Source organism: Canis aureus, chromosome 4, assembly GCF_053574225.1.
Source record: "Canis aureus isolate CA01 chromosome 4, VMU_Caureus_v.1.0, whole genome shotgun sequence".
Taxonomy (NCBI): Eukaryota; Metazoa; Chordata; class Mammalia; order Carnivora; family Canidae; genus Canis; species Canis aureus.
In genome coordinates this window covers 45,702,643-45,727,131 of record NC_135614.1, presented here as the reverse complement: position 1 = coordinate 45,727,131, position 24,489 = coordinate 45,702,643, and the positions used below count along the sequence as shown (strand labels likewise).

The 24,489-nt window shown below is 42.2% G+C and overlaps 1 protein-coding gene across 9 annotated transcripts in view; it reads left to right on the top strand.

Moving 5' to 3' along the window:
• TENM2 (teneurin transmembrane protein 2) overlaps positions 1 to 24,489 on the top strand; it is a 1,508,878-nt gene that overhangs the window by 1,076,692 nt on the left and 407,697 nt on the right. The window contains exons 1-2 of one of the 9 annotated variants that reach the window (XM_077895603.1): positions 8,776 to 9,118; positions 9,665 to 9,747. The exons of 5 other annotated variants lie outside the window; for them this stretch is intronic. In XM_077895603.1, the coding sequence (XP_077751729.1) occupies positions 9,732 to 9,747 (16 nt within the window). In that variant the 5' untranslated portion in view covers positions 8,776 to 9,118; positions 9,665 to 9,731. Of the gene's footprint in view, positions 1 to 7,936; positions 8,286 to 8,775; positions 9,119 to 9,273; positions 9,748 to 24,489 lie in introns of those variants that run through there. 3 more of the 9 variants (XM_077895605.1, XM_077895604.1, XM_077895602.1) reach the window with 3 other exon arrangements.

Sequence of the window (24,489 nt, the reverse complement as noted above, 5' to 3'; positions counted from 1 at the left end):
TCCTTGAAGAAATAGCTTCATTCTTTGCTTCTACTGTGCTGTTAAGGCTCTTCTCAAATCAAATTAAAGAAAGGCAGTGTAACACATAGCTTGATTAGAGTAATAGAAAGGGAGTGCAAGCTCTTGTCCAGCATCTGCTGCTTTGGCTCCAAAGATGTGTGGTTTCTGGGTACTGGCCCAGTACATAATGCAACCAGACAGTAGTGCCCAAACAGAATTAAAGGAAAGCATAAGACCTATTGGACTTCAAACAGTTGAGAAGGGCCCGACTGCAGATTTTTAGCATGAGGGGTCACTGTAGTAAGAAAGCAAGCACCTTGTAGAATTCCCAAACTGCTTTAGTCCATTTTAGTTCAGCACATCCCATCTGAGACCTACCACGTGCCAAACATTAGCTTGACAAAAGTGGTTCAACAAAGTCATTGACAGAAGCTTCATGGCTATTGGGGACAGGTGAGCAAATACTATAAATCTATGATGATCAGTAAATGATAGGGCAATACTAATAGCTTTTAAAAATTGAGCGCCTACTATGTGCAGTCACTGTTCTAAGTGCTTTACAGGGAACAAGTAATTTAATGTAGAGGTTAGACTGTGTGTGCCTGGAACACAAAGGACATGAAAATCCCCTGAAAGGTGGTGTTTGAATTGGTTTTGAAGTAAGTATAGGAATTATTTCCTATTTTGAAGAAATAGAGGAATGAAAGAAAACCCTTGCTAAACAGAGAAAACTTCATCTATAAAGGCCTGAAGTGTTCCATAAGATATCCATCTAAGAAATATGGTATTTCTCCTACAGCATAAACCGAAAGGCAGGAGGTAGGGAAAGAGTTGAAGATACTAGAACAGAATGAGGGTTCTGTCCTAAAAGTGATATAACCAGTGACGAATTTTTCAGTAGAGATAATGTTCAGATTTCTGTGTTAGAAAGATCACCCTGAGATCCAGAATTGCTTCTGAAGCTGTTGAAGTAATAGCAGTTGGCCCTGTAGACATTCCTTGAGAATACCCCACCTGTTGAGGGTGGGCATTGCCCTGGCTGAGGCACTTGAGTAGAGCTCTCAGGGATCAGATATCTGGACATTCCATTTGTTGACTAAAACTGAAAGGAATCAAGATTTTTATTTATTGGTGAATCCTGCTCATGGAAACATAATGCTTCTGTATCAAATTAATGCTCTAGGATTTCTTAGAAAGTGCCTATTTCTTTAAGCAGCAACCTGAGTGTGTCCCACTAAGTGTCTGACTATGTCTGTGGGAATGACACCTGCTGGACAGTTGGCTGGAAGCCACACTAACTCCTACCTGCCTTTCTACTAAGCCTGTGTCGGAGGCCGTCTGTGTCTCATACTTACAGTTCAAGGAAAACCATCTTGCTGAGGGATGTATCTTTGATGGCCAGTAGCATGACTAAATGACAGGGCAAAGGAGAAAGGTAGTGGTGGGGGAGGGGGACAGAGTAGCAGCAGTAATGTGTGAGCCACACTGAGGTGACTAGGTGGACACACAGACTGGTGATGATGTCCCCAAGACTCACCACCACAGCAAAGGTAGGCCACTGGGGATGAGATTCTTAGCTGATAGGTATCAGTTTAGAAAGTCACACTCATTTCTTCCTTAACCATTTTGCTTCAGGTTAAACTCTCTGTTTATATAAACCAGGTGCTAGAAATACAAAGATTTGCCTCGTGCCCTGGAAAGTAGCCAAACTTCCTTGTGACCTTTGCTATGGTCGGTGGCCCCCATTTCTTCACAAGCAGGGACTGGGGACTGCACCCCGGCGAATGCAGTGAACACCTCAGTTAGTGGGGATGAGACTGAAGTTGTAAGACAGTATAAGTTTCTAAGATGTACTGAAAGGAAAGGAGTCAAGCCAACCTAGTGTAATGACTTGGAAGGCCTTTAGAGGATAGAGGAATATTACGTAGTGTCCAGTGTTCTGAGAGGTGAGTTTACCAGTTGTACGGTAGCACACCATGCAAACACACGTGTGGAACTGAGCAAAGCCCTGGGAACCACTATGCTGTGGTGGAGCGGGTAGTGAAAAAGCAGGAGAATACACACCTGTTCAGAGCTTGAGCGTACAACGGGGGCAGCGTTGTCTCTCTCTATTCTTTCCAGCAGTGCCATGGTATGAGACAAATCTTCAGCTGATAATGAGCCAGAGAAAGCCTATACCTCCCTGGCTGAGTCTGCAACCTGAGCGGCAGCAATTGCAGCCACCCCACCCCCGACTACCGGCCCCCATTCCACAGATTTCTCAGGAGCAGGACTCTGGCCCCCTTGGTCATTTCAAGCCTGTAGATACTTCATAAGTTCTAACCACGTATCAGCTTTCTAAATTGAGAAGTTGATGAATTTTTAAATTCTTGAACCTGTGCTGTAATAATATTTCCATCGTCCTACACATTACAATGGAAGAAGGCAACAGATATATTTTCTTATGATGCTGAGACCATGAAATATTGATGGGGGAAGGGAGCATGGCTGTGGTATTGAGGTCTGCCTACAATGAAGGCAGCACTTCTCATCCCGGCTTCTCATTTTCTATCTTTCTCTTCTGACACTGAGGACAGGAAAGAAGCCCCAAACCCACGATACCCAAGGCTAGTTCAATGAAAGCTCTTAAAAAACTGTGCAGTGAAATCTGTCTAAAAAGGTCTTTATCAGGTCTCCAGGGACCAATTGCTAATGCAGCTAATACACATTTGATCTATACAGATGATTTTCCCTTTGTCCCCAAGGGAACCTCTACAAACACTTTGGATTTACATGGTGCCAAGCCCAAGTAGCCTGTTGGAAAATAAATAGCATTTTAACACATTCAAGCATCAGTTCCCAGGATGAAAAGTAGCATGTGGGCTCTTCTCTGAGTTTTCTATCTGTGCTATAGGACATAATCAAACTTCATTTTTAGAGCATTTCTTTTCCTGGTGACATTTCACTCTAAGGCACTGCATTCTGAAGAGAAAAGGGCACAAAGTAGAGACTCTGCTGGTTCAAAAGAAAAAGAATAACATTTCATCTAGGATATTATTTCCCAACACATGTTAGTGTCATGTGGGTACCAGTAAGTGTGGTACAAATATGCAAGACATCCTTAAGGGGCACCTGTCATTGAAAATTTAATATTGATCTATTTATTTTAATACATATTAGAAATTATGTGTGTGTGTGTGTGTGTGTGTGTACACAGGCACACACACAATTTTGGTTATATATAGCTAGCATTTCTAAGCTGTGATTTCATAGATATTATTAGCTACGGTGAGGTAAAGTTGGAAACGGTATTTTTCTTCAATTTGACTTACTGGGTGAATAAAGAGCTGAGGGTCGGATGGAATGGTGGCTGCCTTAGTTGCAGGGAAAGATTGGATAGAGCACAAGTCTGGAAGGCAGTAGGAAAATGACTAACTCTCGGGAAATGCTGATCTAGAGAAATTCCCCACCTGTCTAATTAATAGGAGAGTCAGGGCCAGCACTGCCCTTCCCTGGCCACTGGTGATGAGTGTGGATCGATGAGCCGACATCCCTGGGCAGAGACAGACTATAACTGATTCCCTGTGGCTCAACGGGATTTGAATCACAATTCCCTGTTATCTGAAGTCCTGTTTTCCTCGTGGTTGTAAGCAGAAAATTGCATGTTCATGGTGCCTCAATCGGATGTGTCATATCAACCCTCCTCACAATGAAATGATAGCAGGCAGGGTATTGCAGGTCACTCAGGAGACATGCCACCCGGAGAGGGAGTCCTCCAAATGAGTGGGCTCTGCCCTGGGTTCACAAATGTGAGGAGAGAATTTGTAGCTCTCTCAGGATGTGTCTGAGCCCATGAGAGAAAGATGATGATAGTAGGGCCTAGCTACTGAGTCTTTAGTATCAGCCAGCCATGGCATATTAACCCTCAGAAGAGCTAGGTGAACCAGGCATCATTATTCACCCTGGTGTCTTTATGGGGGAGCTAAAGTTAGAGACTTACAACAGCTGGGAGATTCCAATCCAGTTCTGTCTGGCCAAAAGGTTCGATTTCTCACAGTCAAAATAAAAGGCCACTCTCCAGCTGTGAACACTTTGGGGGAATGACTGTTCCTAGAGCTGTGATGCTGTTCACACCAGGCATTTGAAAATCTACAAAGCCTTCTTTAGAAAAGTGTCCAGATTTAAACTTCATCCTTGGCAACGAGAAATCACAGAATAAAAAAACATTGACCATGATCTTTTCTCGGGTATGGCAAAGGGTGGGAGAATGAAGGATGGTTGGTGGAGGAGAAAGAGAAGGAACAGAAAATGATAAATCCGTGAAAGAAAAGAAATTTGTGTGCCAAGTTTGTCTTCCCACATCCATAGTCCTAATGTCATAGGGCTTGTGATATAGTCCTTGATCTGTCTCCTTGATCTGTCTCCTCATCTGTATTATAAGGATTTTGGGCTAAGTGACCATGTAAGTCCCATTTGAATCTACATTAAGGTAAAAGAAATTTATTTTAGTTTTGCCTTTGATGTACAGTAGCTTAGAAAGAGTTGGGTTGGACAGTGGTTGCTAAAGCACTAGATAAACCTTACCTTCACAGGTGACTCAGTCTGAAAAAGGACAAGAGAGCCACATCATCAATGATCCCAGGAAAGGTTATATAGGATATCTCATTCCAGAGCAGAGAGGAGGGCAGGACACAGGGAACAGGGCCAACATTCTATCCCATCCTAGTTCTCCCTCTGGGCTCTATACCAGAAGCCCTTTGCCTTCTTGCTCATGTAAAGACCTGGAATGTTGTGGAATCAACCAACTTTCTCAATCAACTTCTATACACAGCAAAACGATATGAGCCCTCTCCCTAAAGAGCTTAACTGTAACCTCAGAGAATATGATGACTGCTTTTCTTTTGCCCCATTTAAGAAAGTTACTCAGATGAGGATTATACACTTTTTTAATCTTCTCTCTTTAACTTCTTAAACCACTAATTTGAAGATAACCTTACACAATTGGTCTGTCTGATGGAAACAGGAAGTTGGTGCCCCAGGCAATTCCTTGTATTGTTCTAGAAGCAACAACAGTTTCTCAATTCTGCCTACAAGAGGCATGTAGGCCTCTTAGGTAGTCTGAACAGTACCTATTCAGGGATATTCATCATTAGGAATTGAGTATGAGCTTCCACAAGGGGATAAAAGTACAAAAACAGAATTTAAAGACCGCCCAGAGTAGCTTCATATTATTTGCAGAGACAGAGGAAAGCCTGTGTTGTAAGACTAACATTCTAACCCCACATATTATAAAAGTACAAAGGAAAGGGCCTGACAAAGTCAGAGTTACCCTCAGATGAAGTATACCTGGTACGAGAGGAAATGTTCAACTCAACGCTGGCTAATTGAGTACATACCATGGAGGGAAAAATAAGAGAAATGTTAACTTAATGAAGCAAAAGCATGACTTGCATCAGAAAGCGATTAGCTGTGGTGATCTGTGCAGTGAATAAAGCCAGGCCATGTTAGAACTTGATTTGGCTGATGTGTTTCAGAAGGACTCATAATTCATGTTTCAACTGGAGAAATAGCTTCAGCAAATGATGCAACACACTGCATTTTTGTCCAGGTGGTTTGACAAAAAGCAAAAGATGGCGTTGTTTAAAACTCTGAGAAAGGATCTTGATGTCCATGCAGTCCAGCTGCTCATCAGATATAGTCACAATGTATGTGGGTATTTCTCAGCAGTGAAGTGGGTAGACCCTATTCATTCTGAAGATTTATCATTTGGGTAGCCCTTGTTCATGTAAGCAGGAAGAAGTGATTTGTACTTAAAAATAACTGCATGTTCAAGACCTCTTGTGATTATTTATATGGAAGGAAGATGTAGTTATTTGCTAACTCTATCAGTAGAGAAGAGATATGTGGGCAAAATTCTGTATTTTTCAAAGATGTGAATAACATACGCAACCTTTATAAATTATGAAGTTTGAAGTGCTGTTTTCTCATTTGAAAGATTTAGAAACTTCTAGCAAAACTCAGAGATAGTCAAGTGGCTTAGCAAAAACTGTAGAACCTTATTTATTGAAAAACTTTAAAATCAAAATGTAAAGTAATCCTTTTCTGGAAACAAACAAAAAAACAAACAAACAAATAAAAAAACCTAAGCTCATTGTGAGGTATGAGGTATTGGTCCTGTACACACATTATTAAACCAAAGAGACTGGATTGAATGGTGAAAAAGAAACTGGCTTGTGAGTTCCACTGGTTTTACTTTTAGCCTCGTGTGGGGCTGAAGGAGCGTTTGAAGAGGTAGTCAGACCTCTGCATTCCAGTGGAGCTGTGCTGGGTAACATGAAATCAAGCAAGTCCCTTAATCTCTCTGGTCCTCCTTGTGTTTTTTTCATTCAGATGTTAATGTTCCATTAGATTGAGACCCTCAACCTCTGTTGCTTATAGCTTGGGGATGAGGGGTATAGTTAAGTGGATGGAGGGTTCTGGAGGATGGACTTCAGGTCACGTTTTTTCCCCCTATCTCAAGTAGAGCAGCCCTCTGGGATATCAGAATGCTGAAATAGGTGTAGTTTACAGTTTAATCAGCAGGAAGGTGTTCAGTTGATTTTTAAAATGTTAGAATTCCCTTTTAAAAAAAGGAAATCCCCTCTTATTACTCTGTTTTTATACTCTTTTTAGTTTTTATCAACCTCTGTCATGGGGCAACTACTGTGAACATGTTTATTGAAGGTAAATGATAATGATGACTACAGTGTTTTGCACACAGATTGTTAGTGATGATCTGATTGCTTGGGGAGCACCCTGAGATGAGGCTCAGGCATCTGTGAACCAATGTAAGTTTTGTGCCTTTTGATTGATAATCTTTTGATTGATAATCTTTTAACCAAAGTTTATTAGAAGCCCACAAGGTGCCAGGCACTGAGTTAATTCCTTCTATTTCTGACTGAATCCTCAAAGTCCTAGAAATGAGTTCCATGTTCCATAGTTTCTAGATAAGAAAATTGAGGCTCAGAGAGGCTGCACAACTTGTCCAAGGCCACGGGGGGAGCAATGACTGACAGAACCGAAAGCCTTTCCCACACTGCAGCTCTGTAGGGTAACAAGAGGGTCCCCAGGCAACCCTCACTAAGACGTCTAGTCTTCGATCAGCCTCTAAGTTGATTATTGCTTGCTTATTAGAGAAACAAGTGATATTCTTGAATGATCTTCCTCCCAAGGAATCATCTCTGTACTTGTCACTCTAGCTAGTTGCTTCTGAGTCCTTTCCAGGCAAAATGACAGTGTGTGTTGTTGGATTCCTTAGCGGCAAGAATGAGAGGAACCGTCTCAAGCTGAGAGCACAGTTGTGCCCACACATGGCCAAGGCCTCTGGAGAGGTCGGTGGACCAGATGACCCAGTGTGGGTATGCAGAGCAAATCCTACAACTTGAAATCATTTGACAGGGCAACTTGTATTTGCTTTTCCATCCATCAGGTCTTTGGGTGCCTGGGTAGTTGTAGGACTGTATGGTGTGTGAGTGTGTGTGAGTGTGTGTGTGTGTGTGTATTCTATCATGCTAACTCTCATCTGTTTATTGTTGAGGGATATTCTGCTGCTTCACTCTGGAGCAAATTTGCCATTGCTTCGCTCTGGTGTGCATCAAAGGGCGGGTTTGCCCACTTTGGGCTCTATTCTACTGATCTACCCTGTGTTCTCTACCATACTTTCCAATTTTCCATCCAAGCTATCTGAACTGGGATGGACTAAGCCACTGGAAATGACAGTCACTTGAAAAAAAAAAAAAAAAAGACTGGCAAACACGGGAATGTACATTCAAAGGAAGCCTTTGGAGAGAAGCAGGTTGCTCTTTTCTCCTTGTTTTCTTGGATGAGACAACTGACTTTGCCCAAGCTGACTTCTTGCCTAGATACACTGACTTAACTGTGAGGTCCTGCCAAAGGTGGTTTCATTAAGCGATGCCCGGGGCTTTTGCAAAATGAAGTCACCTCTGCCTGCCAAGCAGGGACTCTCCAGCTAGACACCAAGGGAAATGCATAGCCTTCTCACTACTCCTACAGAGGAGGAAGCTCCTGTCCTCATCCTTCCTTTGCCGCGCCAGCATACAGTTCTTTCTGCCAGTGGCCAGTATGCCCGGCTCATAATGTGTTGTCGAGCTACTGACAAGAAAGGAAATGGTGGACTGCAACTTGGAGAATTGTTCGTTTTGCTGAAGAGGAGACTTGGGGGCAGAGTCATTGCTCTACTTGGCGAAATCAGTGGTCTTCCCATCTAGTGCTATGACTTGGATGGGGCACCAAGGAGCATTTGTTGGGTGAGTGTGATTGCTCTGCATCCAGCTCGGAAGGTTAGTCATGTTGCCAAATGCGCCTTACTTCCCTTAACAGCCCATTCTAAATCAATCTTCCATGAATTCATCAAAATGTTGTGTTCTTTTTTGTTTTGTTTTGTTTTGTTTTTGTAGTGCCTCAACTTTGCTCCTTCCAAATCCAGTGCCCCCGACCCAGGGCAGCCCCTGGCAGGGCATTCCCCTAACTGTTCTCTGAACTTGCCTCCCTAGAGTGTCATCTGTCCTCTCTAGGAAAAGTGTCCTCTCCCCCTGGCTCATTTGCCATCATGGCCATATTTCAATGCTCTCTTGGCTCCTCATAGATGAGTTGGGACACGCCTCAAAGTGCTTCTGTTTTCTCTGAAAGAGGTTGAATCTGGGAAAGGGGGGGGGTGAATATATGTGGGAATGGTTTAATTGTATCCATGAGGATTCTTAGTAATCAGGATGCCAGTGTGTGTTTTCCAGAGCCTAGAGCTGACATAAATAATGTAGCGTACCTCGCTTTGTGCAGGCTTGCTGAGGAATGCTGATGGAGAAAAAGCCAAACTGGGATCTGAAGCTCCCGGCTCCCGGCACAGCCTTTAAAATCTTTTTATTGAGTAGCAGTTTTGAAACTGCAGCCAGGGCCTTGGCGGGCTGTGTATGCCAGGAGAAGCGGATGGAGGAGTAACTTTGGGGGAAGGCGCCTCACTTGGTTTCTGGAGAATGCGAATCCAGTGCGGCTCTGCTGGCTCCAGCTAACGATTGGTTAATTTCATTTTGCCTTCTCAATCCCAGAAGGAATAGGACAGCTCTGTCAAGGCCCTGAGAGCCCGGTAAGTGTGCAGCTCTTGCTAACAAGATATGACCGGCCCTTCAAACATTGTTAAAAGCATCTTGCTAGCCTTTTAGAGCCTCTTGCCTTAATGGTAAGAGCCAGATGAGCTTTGCGGGACAGCTAACCCCAAATGAAGTCCTGCCGCTTAAGCTCATTTAAAGGGGAAGTATGCACTGGGGAGAACCAGAGGTACCACAAATGCCACAGTTCATTTGCAGGAGGGAAACAAATGTGTCTTTACGTGGGATTTTTACAGGAGGTCTGCCAAGCCAAATTTCCAATCGAAGCGTCTTCCAGATTTTGATCTAAAGTGTACCTCCAGCCTTCTCTGGGGCATAAAATAGAAGTGAAGGGAAAGATGGGTGGAGGAGTAGAAGGATGTTAGAAATAATTCTCGGGTGTTCATGTCAAGGGACAGGTTCTGGGCACTCAGTTAAAAAAAAAAAAAAAGACAGCTATTCCTTGCTTATACTCTGGTGGTTTAGAGAAGGACTTCAGGGAACATTTGTGTTTTTGTTTTGTTTTGTTTTTCCTTTTGATTAAGGCATTTGGGGTCTAGAAAAGAAGATTAAAGCAGGATCCGTTTAATTTATTTAGTTTGCCTCACAGACATGAAGCTTCAAAATGGTAAGTATCAATTATCTTCCTACGGGTTGGGGGCTAGCTGGGAGAGGGGTTCTCAGGCGCGCTTTCTGAGCCAGGACCTTTTAGCAAATCCGGGCTGCTTTATAGCTCAGGCCGCTGGTAGGAGTTGATGTGTTGACATAGAAAAAGCACCGATGACACATTTGGTTGGACTGGAAGGGTCTGTACAGCTTGCCCCTTAAGGGATGGTTCTTTCTGCTGTTGCTGGTTGGACAAGAAGGGGACCCCATGTGAACACCCCATTTGCCCATTTAAATCATGAAAAAAATGTAAAAAACTCAGATACTTTCATCATGAAATGTGTGGATTTTTTTCCCCCTCTTCTGTTGCTACTTAGTTGTTTCGGCTTTTCTCTCCATTTAAAAAAGTATCATCTAAATGTGTTTTATAAAATAGTACTTGGAATTTTGTCTGTGATATGACCCTCTGGGTATATTACTAAAAACTCCCAAACTTATAACTATCTCGTTAAATTGGTGGGGAAAAAAAGCTTTTCCTTACTTTCTTTTTTTTTTTTTTTTTTTTTTAAATCTCAGCCTCATTCTATCGTCTTCCAACATTGCCCAGATTTTGTCTACCAGCTGCTTTAAAATGTGTGTTCAGTAGTCAGGAAAGCCCCACATCCTCCTCTCTGCTTTTGCAAATGCTTTCTTCCCCCATCAGAGTTGTTTTTTCTTGTTTTCCTTCTCGGTTTCTGCCATCCTGGATAAGGGAAAAGGAATTGACATGTTTTTGGTTTGAAAGATCTAGCTCAACAGTTTTCTAGCAATCTTTCCATTCTTCAGGGACTAGCATGCTCATCTGTGAAATGGGCCTGAAACTGGATGAAATATGTAATATGTCTGCTCTCTGGAAGCTTCTCAGTCATGGTTGCAAATACTTGAAAAAAGTTGTAGAGATTTACTTAACGGGTTGTCTGCAAGCTGTTCTCTATAAGCTTGAGTTGAGAAATACTTTAAGTACCACCTCCCCCCCCAAAAAAAAAAAACTGGTTGCTTGTTGGTCTTTATTTATAAGTGCATTAGAGGAAAGTGCATTTTAACTGCAGAGAGAAATGCAATGCTTCTAATAAACAAAACTCAGTTTTTATAACCTAAGAAGTGACCTGAAGGAATGTGAAGAATTGATAGAAGGCTGTGGTTCTCGGGTGCAAAGTCACGGCTTCATGTTTAATTTAACAAAACATTAAACATTTCATGTTTAATTTAATGAAACATTAGAGCACTAGGATTTGTCACCTTCATGACAGAATGTCAGAAATGTGGGATAGTTTCAGAATATATGTTCTTTCTGCAGAATTCACATATGACACTGGAAATGTGTCACAGCTGAGGACCTATGCTTTTTTCTAGGGATCTTTTTCCCCTCTGATAAAAGCAGGAGAAGCAAAAAAAAGCAAGTAAAACAACAAAAACAACACCACATTAGGCATGCACTACTAGTCTAGCTAATTTTAGGGGGACTATTAGCAGGCATTTAGGCAAATCTATTAACATTTAGCATCAGCACAAATGGAATTGCATTTCTACTTTTTGTGCTTCTGACAAAACAGGCACAAGGATCTTCAGGACCAGAAAAGAATGGATGTCAGAACCATGTGTTAGGCAGTCAACTTGATTAAACCCTTTTGGATTTTTTAATAACTATTCAAGAAAGTGGGGTGAGATCCTTGGAAAATTTTAAATAAATCTATCAGTTTGACAAAGATTATTACCAATGAGGAGAGGAAGTCTGCATTACTTGCCAGGTTTTTTCTTAGTCTGGAAAATGTGGCTGGAGGTTGATAGTGCTACTTTGCCTTTGGCTTGTGGTGGAAAATTTCCCTTTTTGTATTTCAAAGTGCTGAAAGATAGATAGGTCCAACCTCTCTGTCCATATTTTGTAGATTGGTGGGGCTCTAGTTTGCATCTGATGTTTAAAATGTTTAGCTCTCTTTGATAGAAAGCAAGAATTTGTGTTTGAGCAATGCAGGTGATTACCGATTGATAAAACATGTGTGTACAGGTGTACACATATGCATTTATACACGCGCACACACACACATAATACACAGGCGAACAAAAGCTCCCCCAATTCTGCCTCCATTCATTTGAACTATCTCCAGCACCATCTCAGCAATGCTGTATGAGATACAGCGTAGTCTTTTGTTTTGTGATGGCAGGGTGCAGATACCTCTCCGTGTTATTATATACTCCGTTTGAATGTGTAGCTTCCTTGTGTCCCTTGAAGTGGCTGAGACCAGATGCTGCAGAGGGAGATGTCATACTAATGCAATTCAGAGGAGCATATGGCAAGAGAAAAATCGTTATGACAGTTACTGACCTGAAGAGCAAGTAGCTTTTTTAACCTTTAAAAAAATTGTTTTAACTCCATCCTAAGTAGCAGCAATACTTTATTTAGTTGAATATTTTTTTAACTCTCCTGTAGGTTGCATTCCAGAGCAGGGGTACAAAAGAGTGGCTGAGACTTCTGGAGAGCCCTATTTCCTTTGGTGGGGGGTAGGGAGAGTAGGAAAGCCCTCCATGTGTGGCTCCTATTCATCACCCACTCCCTGGGACTGCCTCCACACTCTGGGCCTCTGGGTCCGAGGGCTGAGACCCATCACAGTGGGATCTGACTTCCCGTGAACTGCCTTGGGATGGTGCCCCCTGGGTTCTTCTCCCCACCCCTGCCCCCAGCTGAGGAGGTCTGAGCCAAGCTCCCCCCAGGGTGTGGTCCCTGCTGTCCTGAGGTACACCCAGCTATCCTGCCACACTCACTGCTGTCTCTGTGACCCCTCTCTCACCACCATCCTGACCTGTGTGTGGCTCAGAGGTAGTAGAGGTTGATGACCAATTATATTAACTTCAGAAGACCCCTTCTGAGCCCCCTCTCTGTGCTCGGCACTCTGACCGGCCTTGAAAGAAAAAACAAAGGAGATGTGATTCCCATCTTAAAGGAGTTCCTATCTAATAGAGAAGTTGTGCTCACACAAATGTGTAAAGCATAGTCTTGGGTGCTATGGTGACTGTGGAAGGAGAGTCTTTGCATGGCTGCAGGTACCAACTGGGTGCCAAAGAAAGGGCGGCTAGTCTTCAGACAGAAGGTCAGGAAAGGCTTTGTAGAGGCTCTTGGTCAAGAGAGAAGCCTGGAAGTTTCCCCCTGGAAGACAGCAGGCAGAACCTTCTGGACACAGAAAATGGTTGGCTTGAGGTGCCAGTCCAGTAATGCTAGTACACAAGGAAGCCAAAGGATTGTGCTAGAATGATTAGCACAGCCCCATGGTGACCAGCTTTCCATACCACCAGTTTGTACCATCCTATGGGAAGCCTAAGGCAGCCAGGCAATTCATGACTGTACAGACAGCAAGGGCCAGGCATCAAAAACAAAACAAAACAAAACAAACAAACAAAAAAACAAAAACAAAAACAAAAAACAAAAAACAAAAAAAGCAGCACACGGTTTATGTGAGAGCTCCAATTTCCATGTCTAATTCAACCTCAAGAAAACATCGTGCTGGCTGCCACTGTGTGGACCAAACAATTAAATGTGAAGGTCCCAGATGGAGCCTGGGGGCTGCTAGCTTGCAACCTTTGCAAATGGACAGCAGGTCCCTGTAAAGGGATTTCATCCTCTGGCTAACTTGCTTTAAACCTGAAAATTTTTTCAAGGAGGCTTTACACAACATAAACCGTCTTTGGAGAGACATTTTCCCCCAAGTCTTCCAATCTTCCCACGCCCCCACTTGAAAATCTGCTTCGGGGATAGGTACGGATGTTTGTTTACATCTGGACTTACATTTATATGGGTGCCTGTGTGTGTGTGTTTATATAATGGTGAGCATGTTTGGGTCCCTTCAGATAGTCCAAGCTTCTGGAGGTGGAAACAGAAATGCAGGTCGAAAAGCCGACTCCGTAGATGAAGACACACCCCATCCGTCTGCACAGCCAACGAGTACCTTTCCGCTCGGCCGATGCAGCACACAGTTTGAGGGGGGTGGGGTCCTTGTTTTTAATTTTTTAGATTTTCTCACCGATGACTTAACTGTCTATCCTACGGCAACAGCAGAGATGTTCCCGCTTCTCTTAGAAAGCCCTTGGGGGTTCCGCGGGCATATCTTTGAGAAGGCAGCCCCCGCTTAGTGCTGACTTGGGCCGGTGCACACGAGGCTGGCAGTGATCTCCTGGACCTCGGGTGCTCTGCCACTGCTTCCCCTCCGCTGGCCCCGGCCCGCAGGACCCCCCCCCCCCCAGAGCCGCACCTGCTCCCCACGGCCGGCCCGCAGCTGTCAGCGCCCCGGGTGCCTTAGCGCAGGCTGGCACGGAGAAACCTGGGACGGGCCGAGGCCGCTTAGCCCTGGCGAGTCAGCGTCCTGGTACTAACCATTTGCTGAGGTGACTGAGCTCTCACTGCCCTCCTTTATCGGTCTGAAGAGTGGATGTTAGGATTTCTCAACTCTATGGGAACAATGTCAATGATGAGTAACAACAACAGCAAAAAAAAAAAATCGTGGCCGGGATATCAGCTGAAACCTGTTCCGTGACTTCTGTGGGTTTCCTGGGCCTCTGCACGGAGGCTCAGCTTTACCCCTGAGGCCACCCCACAGCCCCAAGCTCCGATGGCCCACGAGCCCGTCAAACCCTGTGCTGCTCCTTTCTCTCCGCTTCAGGCTGATCGAGTCGTGGAACTCGGCCCCTTTCCCTTCTCATGTGCAGGCAACAAATCACAAACCAGCAAACAAAATCATCTACCCAAAACTTCTGTGCCGGGCAGACTTCGCTGAAAATTTGAGAAAAAGGAAGAGCTTCATATGCCAGCGGTTAAAAGAACTTGCTATGAAATATCTGATGGCCCCTTACTTCTTACACAGTCTCTGCTGTTGAAGGAAGCAAAGTCAGTAAAGATCTATTCGCTTGGGGCTCCAGCTTCCTGCCAAGTTCGTCGCTGGATCTCTCCCTCTCTCCCTAAATGGCCAGAAATTCAAGTGTTTGTCCCATCATATTTATGCAGAGCATCTCGGCACTCTCCACTCCTGCTCCCAGCCCCCGCGCCTTTATCAGTACACGGGTGGACAGAAGCCAGTCTATTCTGTGCTCGGCCTTTCCCTCTGTCTTGAAGGAAGACAATCGTAGAGAGATTAATTTCCTTACAGATGCAAATAATACTCCTCCCTACCAACAATCTCCAAGCCAGAAGGGAAAAGTTGTTAGATTTTTGTTTTAAGTAAGAGTTTTTCTAGTGTATAAAGCTGTAGTACCTCGTTATGCTATTCAGTGTCCTTTCTATCCGAATGATTGATCTGCATGACTGATGGATCAATTATCCAGGCAATGTGGCCAAACGTAAGAGTTTAGACTCCAGTGCCCTGCCACTTACCAGCTGTGTGACTTTGAGCAAGTTAGTAAGTTCTCTGAGCAGTTAAATGAGGGGTGATTGTGACGCCTCCACAATTACTGACAGGGTCGTTACGTAATTAAATAATTCATCTGAGGGCCCTTATCTCAGAACCTGACATTTGCAATTGTTCTTTCCTTTGTACTCAATTTTATCACTTCGTTTCACTGGGCCAGATTTCATGATCGAGCTTTTCCCTCTGCTTCCAAAATCATTTCAGTTTAAGTTGGTAGGGTACTGGGACTCTGGCCCAGGCCAGAGCAAGCCTCACCCTGATGGGTGGAAGTTGGCACACAGTTACGGACCCTCCTCTTCCATCTTCAAGACAGAAGGGGGCAGTCTTGCTGCCTCCCTCCAGGCTGGCTTTGGGGTTAGATATGATTCTCTGAAGTAATGTCCTCTCTGCTGCTATTTTAACCGAAGTGCTAACAAACCCCAGGTGGTTCAGAGTAACTGGAATTAGCTGAATTTTGTCTTCCAAGTACATACAGTGTTACAGGAAACACAAACACTCAGAAATATCTCATTCATCTTCCGTGGCAGAGAATCCAATTGTTCAGTCTTGGTTTGAGTCCTCAACAATTATTGCAACTAAACTTTAATCAACAGTTTCAGTAACAATGTTGAATTTTAAAGTTCCTAGCTACTAGTTAGAGCATGGCTTAGCTCGTACACGGGCAAATCAGTCATTTTGTGGTGATTAACATCTATTCAGAACAGAGAATGTTATTACTGGTACTAAATTATCATAGGAATTAATGCAGTCTTTTTAAAGGGCTTAAAATATGTTAATAAATACAATATTCCAACACCTGCAGCTCAAGGAACCAAAGTCATTAAATTATATTTATTATTGCAGGGATCTAGGTGGGGGGAAAGTAGTTTAATGAGCATGAATGAAACAGGGGTTCTTTATTTAAAACGAGTTACCTAAAGAAATGTTCCCTTTGAGGGGTTATATTATAGAATCATCTGCTATACAAAAAGCAAGTCAGAGACAATAATTTTCTGACTTTGGAGAATGAACTTCAGGGGTCCTCTGGGGACAAGGCAAAACTCTCCACTCTCCTCCCATTGAACTTGAGATTTAACTTTCCCCTTCTCTGCTTCTCCAGCTTCAGTTTCCACCACCTTCTCACTCATGTTCCACCCAAAAGCCTTACCCTCCTTGTAGTTTCTCAAAGGTACCCAGCTCTTGTCTACCTCAGGGCCCTGGCATATGCTTTTACCTCTCTCTTCATGGTATTTATTTTGAGCAATCCATTGGTACATTGCCAGGTTTTGTCTTAAACAAATTGTAACTACTAGCTAATTTAATCCTTGTAACAGCCTAATTGACTATGTCCCATATCATTCCCATTTTACAGATGGAGAAATGAGTCAGAGAGAGGTTAAGTGCCTTTCCCTGGGCCCTGCTGACCCGAGGTCTTCTCTTCACCCCTAAGTGCTGCCTCTTTGGAGGGTCAGCTACCGTCATCCCTCAGATCTCAATTCGGTTGCTGACCTTGACACCTTTATTTAAAATCATCCCCAACCCCTTTTTTCTCTTTCATGATCCAGATAACGCTTTGCAGTGTACCTTAGCACAATTTAAACAATTATATATATTTATGTGTTTTTAGTAGCCATTTCCCTTCTCTGGCACTACTATCATGTCCATGAAGGCAGCAACTATTTTTGTTTGATGCTATATTAAAGTAACTGACATTTAATGAATACTGAATAAATACTTGCTTAATGGGTCCTTGAACTCATATGTTCACCATTGGCTATTTGTAGCCAGAATGAGCAATATTTTTCATCTGTCTATCCATATAGACAGATGAAAATTTTTTTTCACATTTTCAGAAAGAAAGGAATAACTCTTCTTGTGATTATTTTTAAATCAATTGATTTAAAAAATGACATCCCAGCATAAGCATTTCTATATTAAATCTGGGCCTTGGTACATAAAAGATTGAGGGATGATGATCCAGTGAAATTTATATATGACAGGTAAAGAATCAGAAAACCTTGGAGAAGAAGCCACTTGGTCAAACTAGGAAGCTGGTTAGGATAATGTTCAAGAGCAAACCCTAGTGCTCTTGGCACATGGTCCAGTGTCGTTTCTGCCTCTGTGGCTTGCTCATACAATCACCCAGGCTGATAGCATCAAGAGAAACCAATCAAAAACAGCGAAGCTCTTTCAGACTGGCTTTTGCTGCTACTAAGAACATTGTGCTTGGCAGGTTGGGAGCAGTAGATGGAAGCTCTCGTGTTTTCTTAAATCTTGGGGGTGTTCGAGGCGAAAATTAACTGTCTGAATATCCTCGTGGTGGAATGCATTTGAAATGCTATTTCCTGTTATGAGATGGAAGAAGGAAAATAAACAAATACACATTGTGTGGAATTAAAAATGGAGATCCCAGAGCTACACATCATGCCCAGAGTGAGACACCAGCCTTAGAGAAACTGCCTCATTTTCCTGGTTTGCCAGCTTGTTGAGGACACACTCTGACTACTAAAATCCTCAACACCATGGCTGTTTTCCACCTATGAGCCATGGGCCACATTGAGAATCTGATTAAAGTTTTGGGCTGTATGCCCAGAGAAAATGAATATATACAAACGTGAAACATTTTGCAGATTATTTCAGGGAGCTTATGGAATTCTTTTGTCCATTTCATGAATCTCTACAGGCATATAGATTCTAGTTTAAGAAGCCCTGATAGCATATAATATTAGTTAACTATACCAGTAATACTGAGCCCTTTTTATATGTCAGACACCTGGCTACACATATATATATATATATAGGTGTATATATAAATGTATATTGTATATATATTTTCTAAGACATTGTATATATAGTATCTATAAATTGTATGTATGTATAAATGTATATTGTGTTTATATATATACACACATAATGTATATACATGTATATATACAAACACATATATATGCATGTGTGTATTTTTCTTTTACTTAATCCTCAGGTGTTATGACTGTTCCCATTTTACAATGAGGAAACCAAGGCTTAGAAAGGCTAAAGAAACCAGAAAGTATTAGGGCCCAGTTTCAAACCAAGTGATCTGATGTCAAAGCCACACAAAGGCACATATAGAAAGTTTGCATAAAGTAGACCTTCCCCAGCTTAGATGTAATGCCATGATGAAGCCCATGATAGAAAATAAAGGCTAGGGGCACCCGGGTGGCTCAGTGGCTGAGTGTCTGCCTTTGGCTCAGGTTGTGATCCCGGGGTCCTGGAATTGAGTCCCGCATCAGGCTCCTTGCTCCCCTGCTTCTCCCTCTGCCTGTGTCTCTGCCTCTCTCTCTGTGTCTTCCATGAATAAATAAACAAAATCTTAAAAAAAAAAAAAGAAAAGAAAAGCTAAATAAGACATCTCTATAGTGTCACTCAAATCTCCAAAGAGCTAGGGACTCCACGTCTAAGTCTTTGAATTCCTCGTGGAGAGGCAATTAGAATGGTTTTAGGATATCTCCTCTTTCCAAGAATGGCCCTCTAGCCTACATATTGAGGGACAGAAATTCTGAAGGGTTTGACATCCTTAACCCATTGGGCTGAAACTGGCATTTGTGGTTTTATTATAGCCTGTATTCAGATTATTTTCAATTTGAGAATGTCTGTCATCAAATGGGCAGATGGGTCCTGTCTGAATGTGAAAACCTCATAGGAATATTCAGACCAACTGGATTGTCAACACACTTTATAAGAGGCTATTAGTGTGAGGTGTGTTCAATTATTTCTTGCTTTTCCCAAGAGAATAAACAGTGAACACATTAGAAGTTGCTTAAAACTGTTCCCTTGACCATTTTTTTCTTTTTCTTTCTTTTTTAAGAAAAGTCATTTTTATGTAGGTATGGGTCTTCCTAAGCTAGAACTAAGAACTTCAATGGATTTCTATACCTCTAAATGTTTCTTTCTCATCCACGGGGCTTATCTAGACATTTTATCTTATAATTAATTTCCTAAGCACCTGCTTTGATCCATTTCCCTTAGGTGGGCACTGAGAATAAAGAAGTTAATCAGATAAAGCCTCTGGCTTCAAGGAGCTTACAATCTAGTAGGAGGATGTGAAAACAAATCAGTGTCATGTGTTGTGGTATGTGATATAGTATGCAAACAAACACAACAGAGTGCCCGGCTCATGTTTCAAAGATTATGACCAGCTGCAAAGATAGATTGAAGAGAACCAGCTAAGAAAAGTATATTCTGTAGAACAAAGATTCTCAAACTTCACTGGCTGTGTCAGAGTCCTCCAGGGGGCTTGTTAAGACACATTGTTGGGCCACAACCCAAATTTCTAATTCAGTACATCTGGGGCAGGTCCCCCAATTTGTGTTCCTATCAAGTTCTCAGAAAGCAGTGTTGCTGATGGTCCAGGGGACACACTTTGTGCACACTCTTCTAGCCCTTCTGGTACATAGATAATACAGAACATCCTCCTTTTCAGTTAGGTTTCATCCTCCTAGTTGGAAAATATTTCACTTTACAATCTATGTGTGTGTGTGTGTGTGCATGTGTGTATACACACACATATATATATGTACAATATACATATATATATCGTGATTTTTCCTTAAGAACAAATGTGTTTCACACTCTCCTTTGAAATATGAGTTCTGTGACATTCTGAAAGCTTTCCTCTTTTCTTCCTTTTTTTTTTTTTTTAATACCTGACTCTGACTTATAGGTAGGAACAGCAGGATGCCGAGAATAATGATAGAACACTTACATGAATTAGGAGTTGTACAAATCCTATGGATGTGAGTCTGTGGGTGTACCTTTCTTCTGAAGTCAGTACTGCACTGGGGTCAGCGCTGCTTCTCACTGGACCTGTGGCTGGAAAATTATATGAACAAGGTCAAATTTCAGATCCACTCTTATAAACCCTTAGGTCATCACAGATCCCATAGAACCTAAATTATGTTCCCAGAGGAATGAAGAGAAGGTTGGGGGAGAAGGGGGCACCTAAGACAGCCTAAAACAGCAATAGTGCTACAGCCTTGTCATGAACGGAGTCACGATTTTGGCTAAATGTAATGGAAAATATGAATTCATGTCAGAAAACAAGACCAAGTTCTTACATTAATGATTCTGTCTCTTTTTCTTTATTCTTTTGGTCCATTTTGCACAGGAAATAAGAACCTTGCGGACAGAAAGATCATCATTTGTCAATCCTTTTACGGCAATTTTCCCAGCGTTCTTTCAGCTCTAAATGCTTTTAGTATTTGTCAGGATCCTATAATAGCTTTAATGGGAGGGGAAACAACAGCAACGACGATAACAACTATTTGCTGCATAAGAATGAATTGCGTGGCTCTCTCCTTTCTGGACCACAGTGCAAATGATGGCTCTGTCCATGTGTGGATTTCCACATGCAGCTGTGCAGTTATTGTTTGCACTCAGACCTTAAGTTGTCTGTAATTTTTATGTGTGTAGGAATGATGCCAATTGAGAGAGAGAATGGACCAAAAAAATATTTAGCATCTCGGAGATGAGACAAGTCAATAAACAGCTTGATTACTAATTCATTCAGGAACAAAAATAATGGCTTTCTAAACTGAAACGACCAAATCCAATAACTAACTGTTTGTCAGGGCAGTAATAATGGTATTTGTATCTCTTTTAATTGGCTTTAACCTTTCCCTTCATGTGTGCAGTATTAAAAATTTAAAGAGGAAAGTATTTAGAGGCATAGATTTACGGCACTGCGTGGATTACATGCTTTTAATGAGGTCAGGACAATAAACCATCTGAGCAGAACCTGCTGCCCAATGATGAATTACTCCCTTTTACAATAGATAGACTACAGTGAGTGTGTGGGCACCCACGCATACTCCCAGGCTTGTCTGTGTAGACCAAGTGATTCTCAGCTTCGCTCTTGAGCTAGCACAGGGTGTTTCCAGTGACAAGGAGTGTGTCGAGAAATTTTCAAAATGCAGAGCCGCAGTATACTCTGTGAAAAAGCGCAAGTTGCAGAACAAAATGCACTGTTCGTGGATGATACTGATTCACATATGTCTGTTTACGTACAAGTATTTATGCAAGGACAGAAGGAAGGAGCAAAGGAGGAGGGCAGGAAGAGACAGGAAGGGAAGGAGGAAGAGAAATACAGACAACTTGAAGAGAACACACAATGATGTGCTAGAGACAACTTACACCGTCTCGGAGAACTGGTCATACAACAAACACCCTTGCCCAATTCCATCATAACCTTAGCTTAAAACTGTAGATAGTGAGAATATTTACTCCACAGAAATCCGCACATGCTGCAGATCAGAGCCTTTTATTTCTGGAGAGCCAATTGCTAAGCTTTTATCACTGTACCCCTGTACACATAACAAACCATCCAGAGTATTCTATCTAGAGAGTGGGTTTATTACAAAAAGTAGATGAAGCACAAGGGGAGAAAAGAGGAGAAAGAAGACTTTAGTCCTCTTTATTATGCATATCTTTAGTTGCAAAGTTCATTAAGAGTTTATTACTTTCTTATAAGTTTAAACATTTTATTTTAAAATCTTCATATATTAAAACTTTCAAAAAGCATAAAAAACAGAGTCAGTCACTTTTATCCGGTAATTCAGGTGCAGAGCATTAATACAAGGAAAGGAACCACAATTCAAATGATAGAACCAAATGGTCAAAGGACTTTAGACTCCGCCAGAAGTGTGTCTTTCCCTAGTGACAACTTCGTCACTCTTATAAAACAAAAAGAAAGCGGAACACATACAAAGTGTTCACTACATCAGTCCGAAAGAGTGGAGTATTTGTAGTCAGAGCCCATCCCACAGCAAATTCTAGTAAGGAAAGTCACAGTGGTACTTCCAAAACTCATCTCCTCCTATTGATTGATTGACCTAAATATTATCATTGTCTTTTACCTAATCAGCAGCCTTGAGTTGACAGTGTGAACCAGTACTAATGAAGAGAAAGCACTCTACTCCAGATTAACGGAGCTGCAATCCCATTGAAATGTGCCATGTATGGGGGCCAAGAGTCTAGCACAACTGAAGAAATGATGATACTTCCTTTTGGCTGCTTTGAGATACTGAGCTCTCTAGTCAGCCTCAGGAAGGGTCAGAGTAGAGACCTCCTGGTTTCCCCTTCCTTTCTAAATCCTAGTGATTATGTCGGTGGTTCTGTCTCCAGGAGAGCCACCAACCCAACTCCAGGTGATATTTTTACTCAGGACCTGACTGCCTTTATTTCCTAGGACTCTTAGAGATGAAAGTCCATTCCAGGGACGCCTTGATAGCTCAGCGGTTGAGCTTCTGCCTTTGGCTCAGGGCATGATCCCGGGATCTGGGATCGAGTCCCTCATCGGGATCCCTGCATGGATCCTGCTTCTCCCTCTGCCTATGTCTCTGCCTCTCTCTGTGTGTGTCTCTCATGAATAAATAAATAAAATCTTTAAAAAAAGTCCATTCCTAGAGGCCCATACCTGACTGTTGGTGAAAATAGATAGCTTAATTTCATAAACATCTGTTCATTCACCAACAAATATTTATATTTGAGATAGGGATGGGGATACAGTGGTGCACACATCAGACAGGGATCTTACTTTCATGGAGCTGACATCCCAGAGGCAGGCATGAATAGGTAAACCAACAAAATATCAGTGTGAGTAATGTTTGAAAAACCATGAACTAGGAATGTATGAGAGACAGAGCAACAGGTGCTTCACACCCCCTACTCTAGAGGTGCTGGGAGGGAAAACGTTTCTGAGAAGGTAAACATAAAGTGTGACATGAGTGACAGTAATAAGCCAGCCATGTGCAGCTCTTGGTACAAAATGGATATCCTAAGTACTCTTTGTGGAGAGTTTTCTCTCCCACTGCAAGAGCACCCACTTTTAAGACACAAGTCCAAGAAGGACTGACTGTAGATACTTCTGTTTTTTACTGATAATTATTTTCGAAATAAACTCCTGCAGTCTTCATTGCTCCAAATACTTTTGAAAAAATGTTCAAAATTAGGATCCTTTGTGAATGTGTAACCAATTTCATATTCTTGAATATCGCTAAGGTATTCACTAGTCAAGGTAGCGGGTAGCATCGTTTCCCTGAGAGAAAAGAAAATACAGGGCAGTCATAAGTTGAGAGTCTTAAGCTGTCACATCTCACAGTTGTGCATGTCTGTACAATTTCGACAAAGAGAGCATGTGTTGGAGGAGAACGTATGTAGACTTTGAACCAAGAAGTAACTGGTTCCAATGTCAGCACAGACACGTACTGAGTGTCACTCTGAGCATGGTATGTACCGTCTCTGAATACTCAGTACCCTCAGCTGCAACGTAGGGTTACAGAACTGCCCACTTCACGGGGTGATGGTGAAAATTAAATAAGATCATGTCTATGAAGTGCCTGTGTCAGAGTAGCCTAGAGCATCCTTTTAGAGAAGTTTCTGGTAATATTGCTGAACTAACTGTGTCTCAGTGAAGTGAGACTATTGTTGCGTGGGGACAGAAAGAGCTCATTCTTGTCTTTGCTTCAGTCTTTCTATTGGATGCAGAGCATCCAATACAATTTGGGACTTAAAGTATTACGTTTTCTAGATTGGGCAAGAAAATTGAGAACACACCTGTCATCTTTTTTCAGTATCATCCATAACAGTAGACAAAAGAGGCATTATCGGGTGGCACCCAGCAAGAGAAAAATCCATTTCCTTAATCCTTCAGTTATTTAAGAGCCCTTCCCCTACTCCTTTCTCCTTGTCTCATGCTTCTTGTAGCGCTCTTTGGTTCTCCTTGAAGCACCAGAAATAAAGCTTGGAACCAACTGGTCAGAGTCCTTGAATCACATCCCATGCGCAGTACAATTTATACAGCAAACTGCATTGCCTCAGAATAGAATTGTAAGGACATGCATGAATGCTGACTATATTCCTAGGGGTAATGGAAGCTGCATATGAATATAAAAATAAAAAAATCAAAAACCTTGGAAGAAAAACAAACATGACAGAAGCAGCAAGATAATGTTTTTATGTTTTCACCTTTAATTGACTAAAAATATCAATACAACATATTCCTTGGACAGTCTCCCCAAACGCCCCCTCCCCTCTTTTTAATGGGAGCAAGGAAGTGGTTAGGAGGAAGAAATACTCGCAGAATTGATAAAACAATAGTTTCCCCTGGGAAAGGGCAGGTAGAGGGCCAGAATTGGCTTTTTTCTTTTAAACCCATTTGCATTGTTTGATTTTGTTTCAAACCAGCCCACACTACATTTTAAAATTAAGACTGTACCTTTTTAAAAAACAGGGAGAGAGAAGAGTCACTTTCTACTCAAGAAAGCTGCGTTGTTTTTAAGTAAGTATTATTAACAAGTAACAATTACTTTTTTATGATA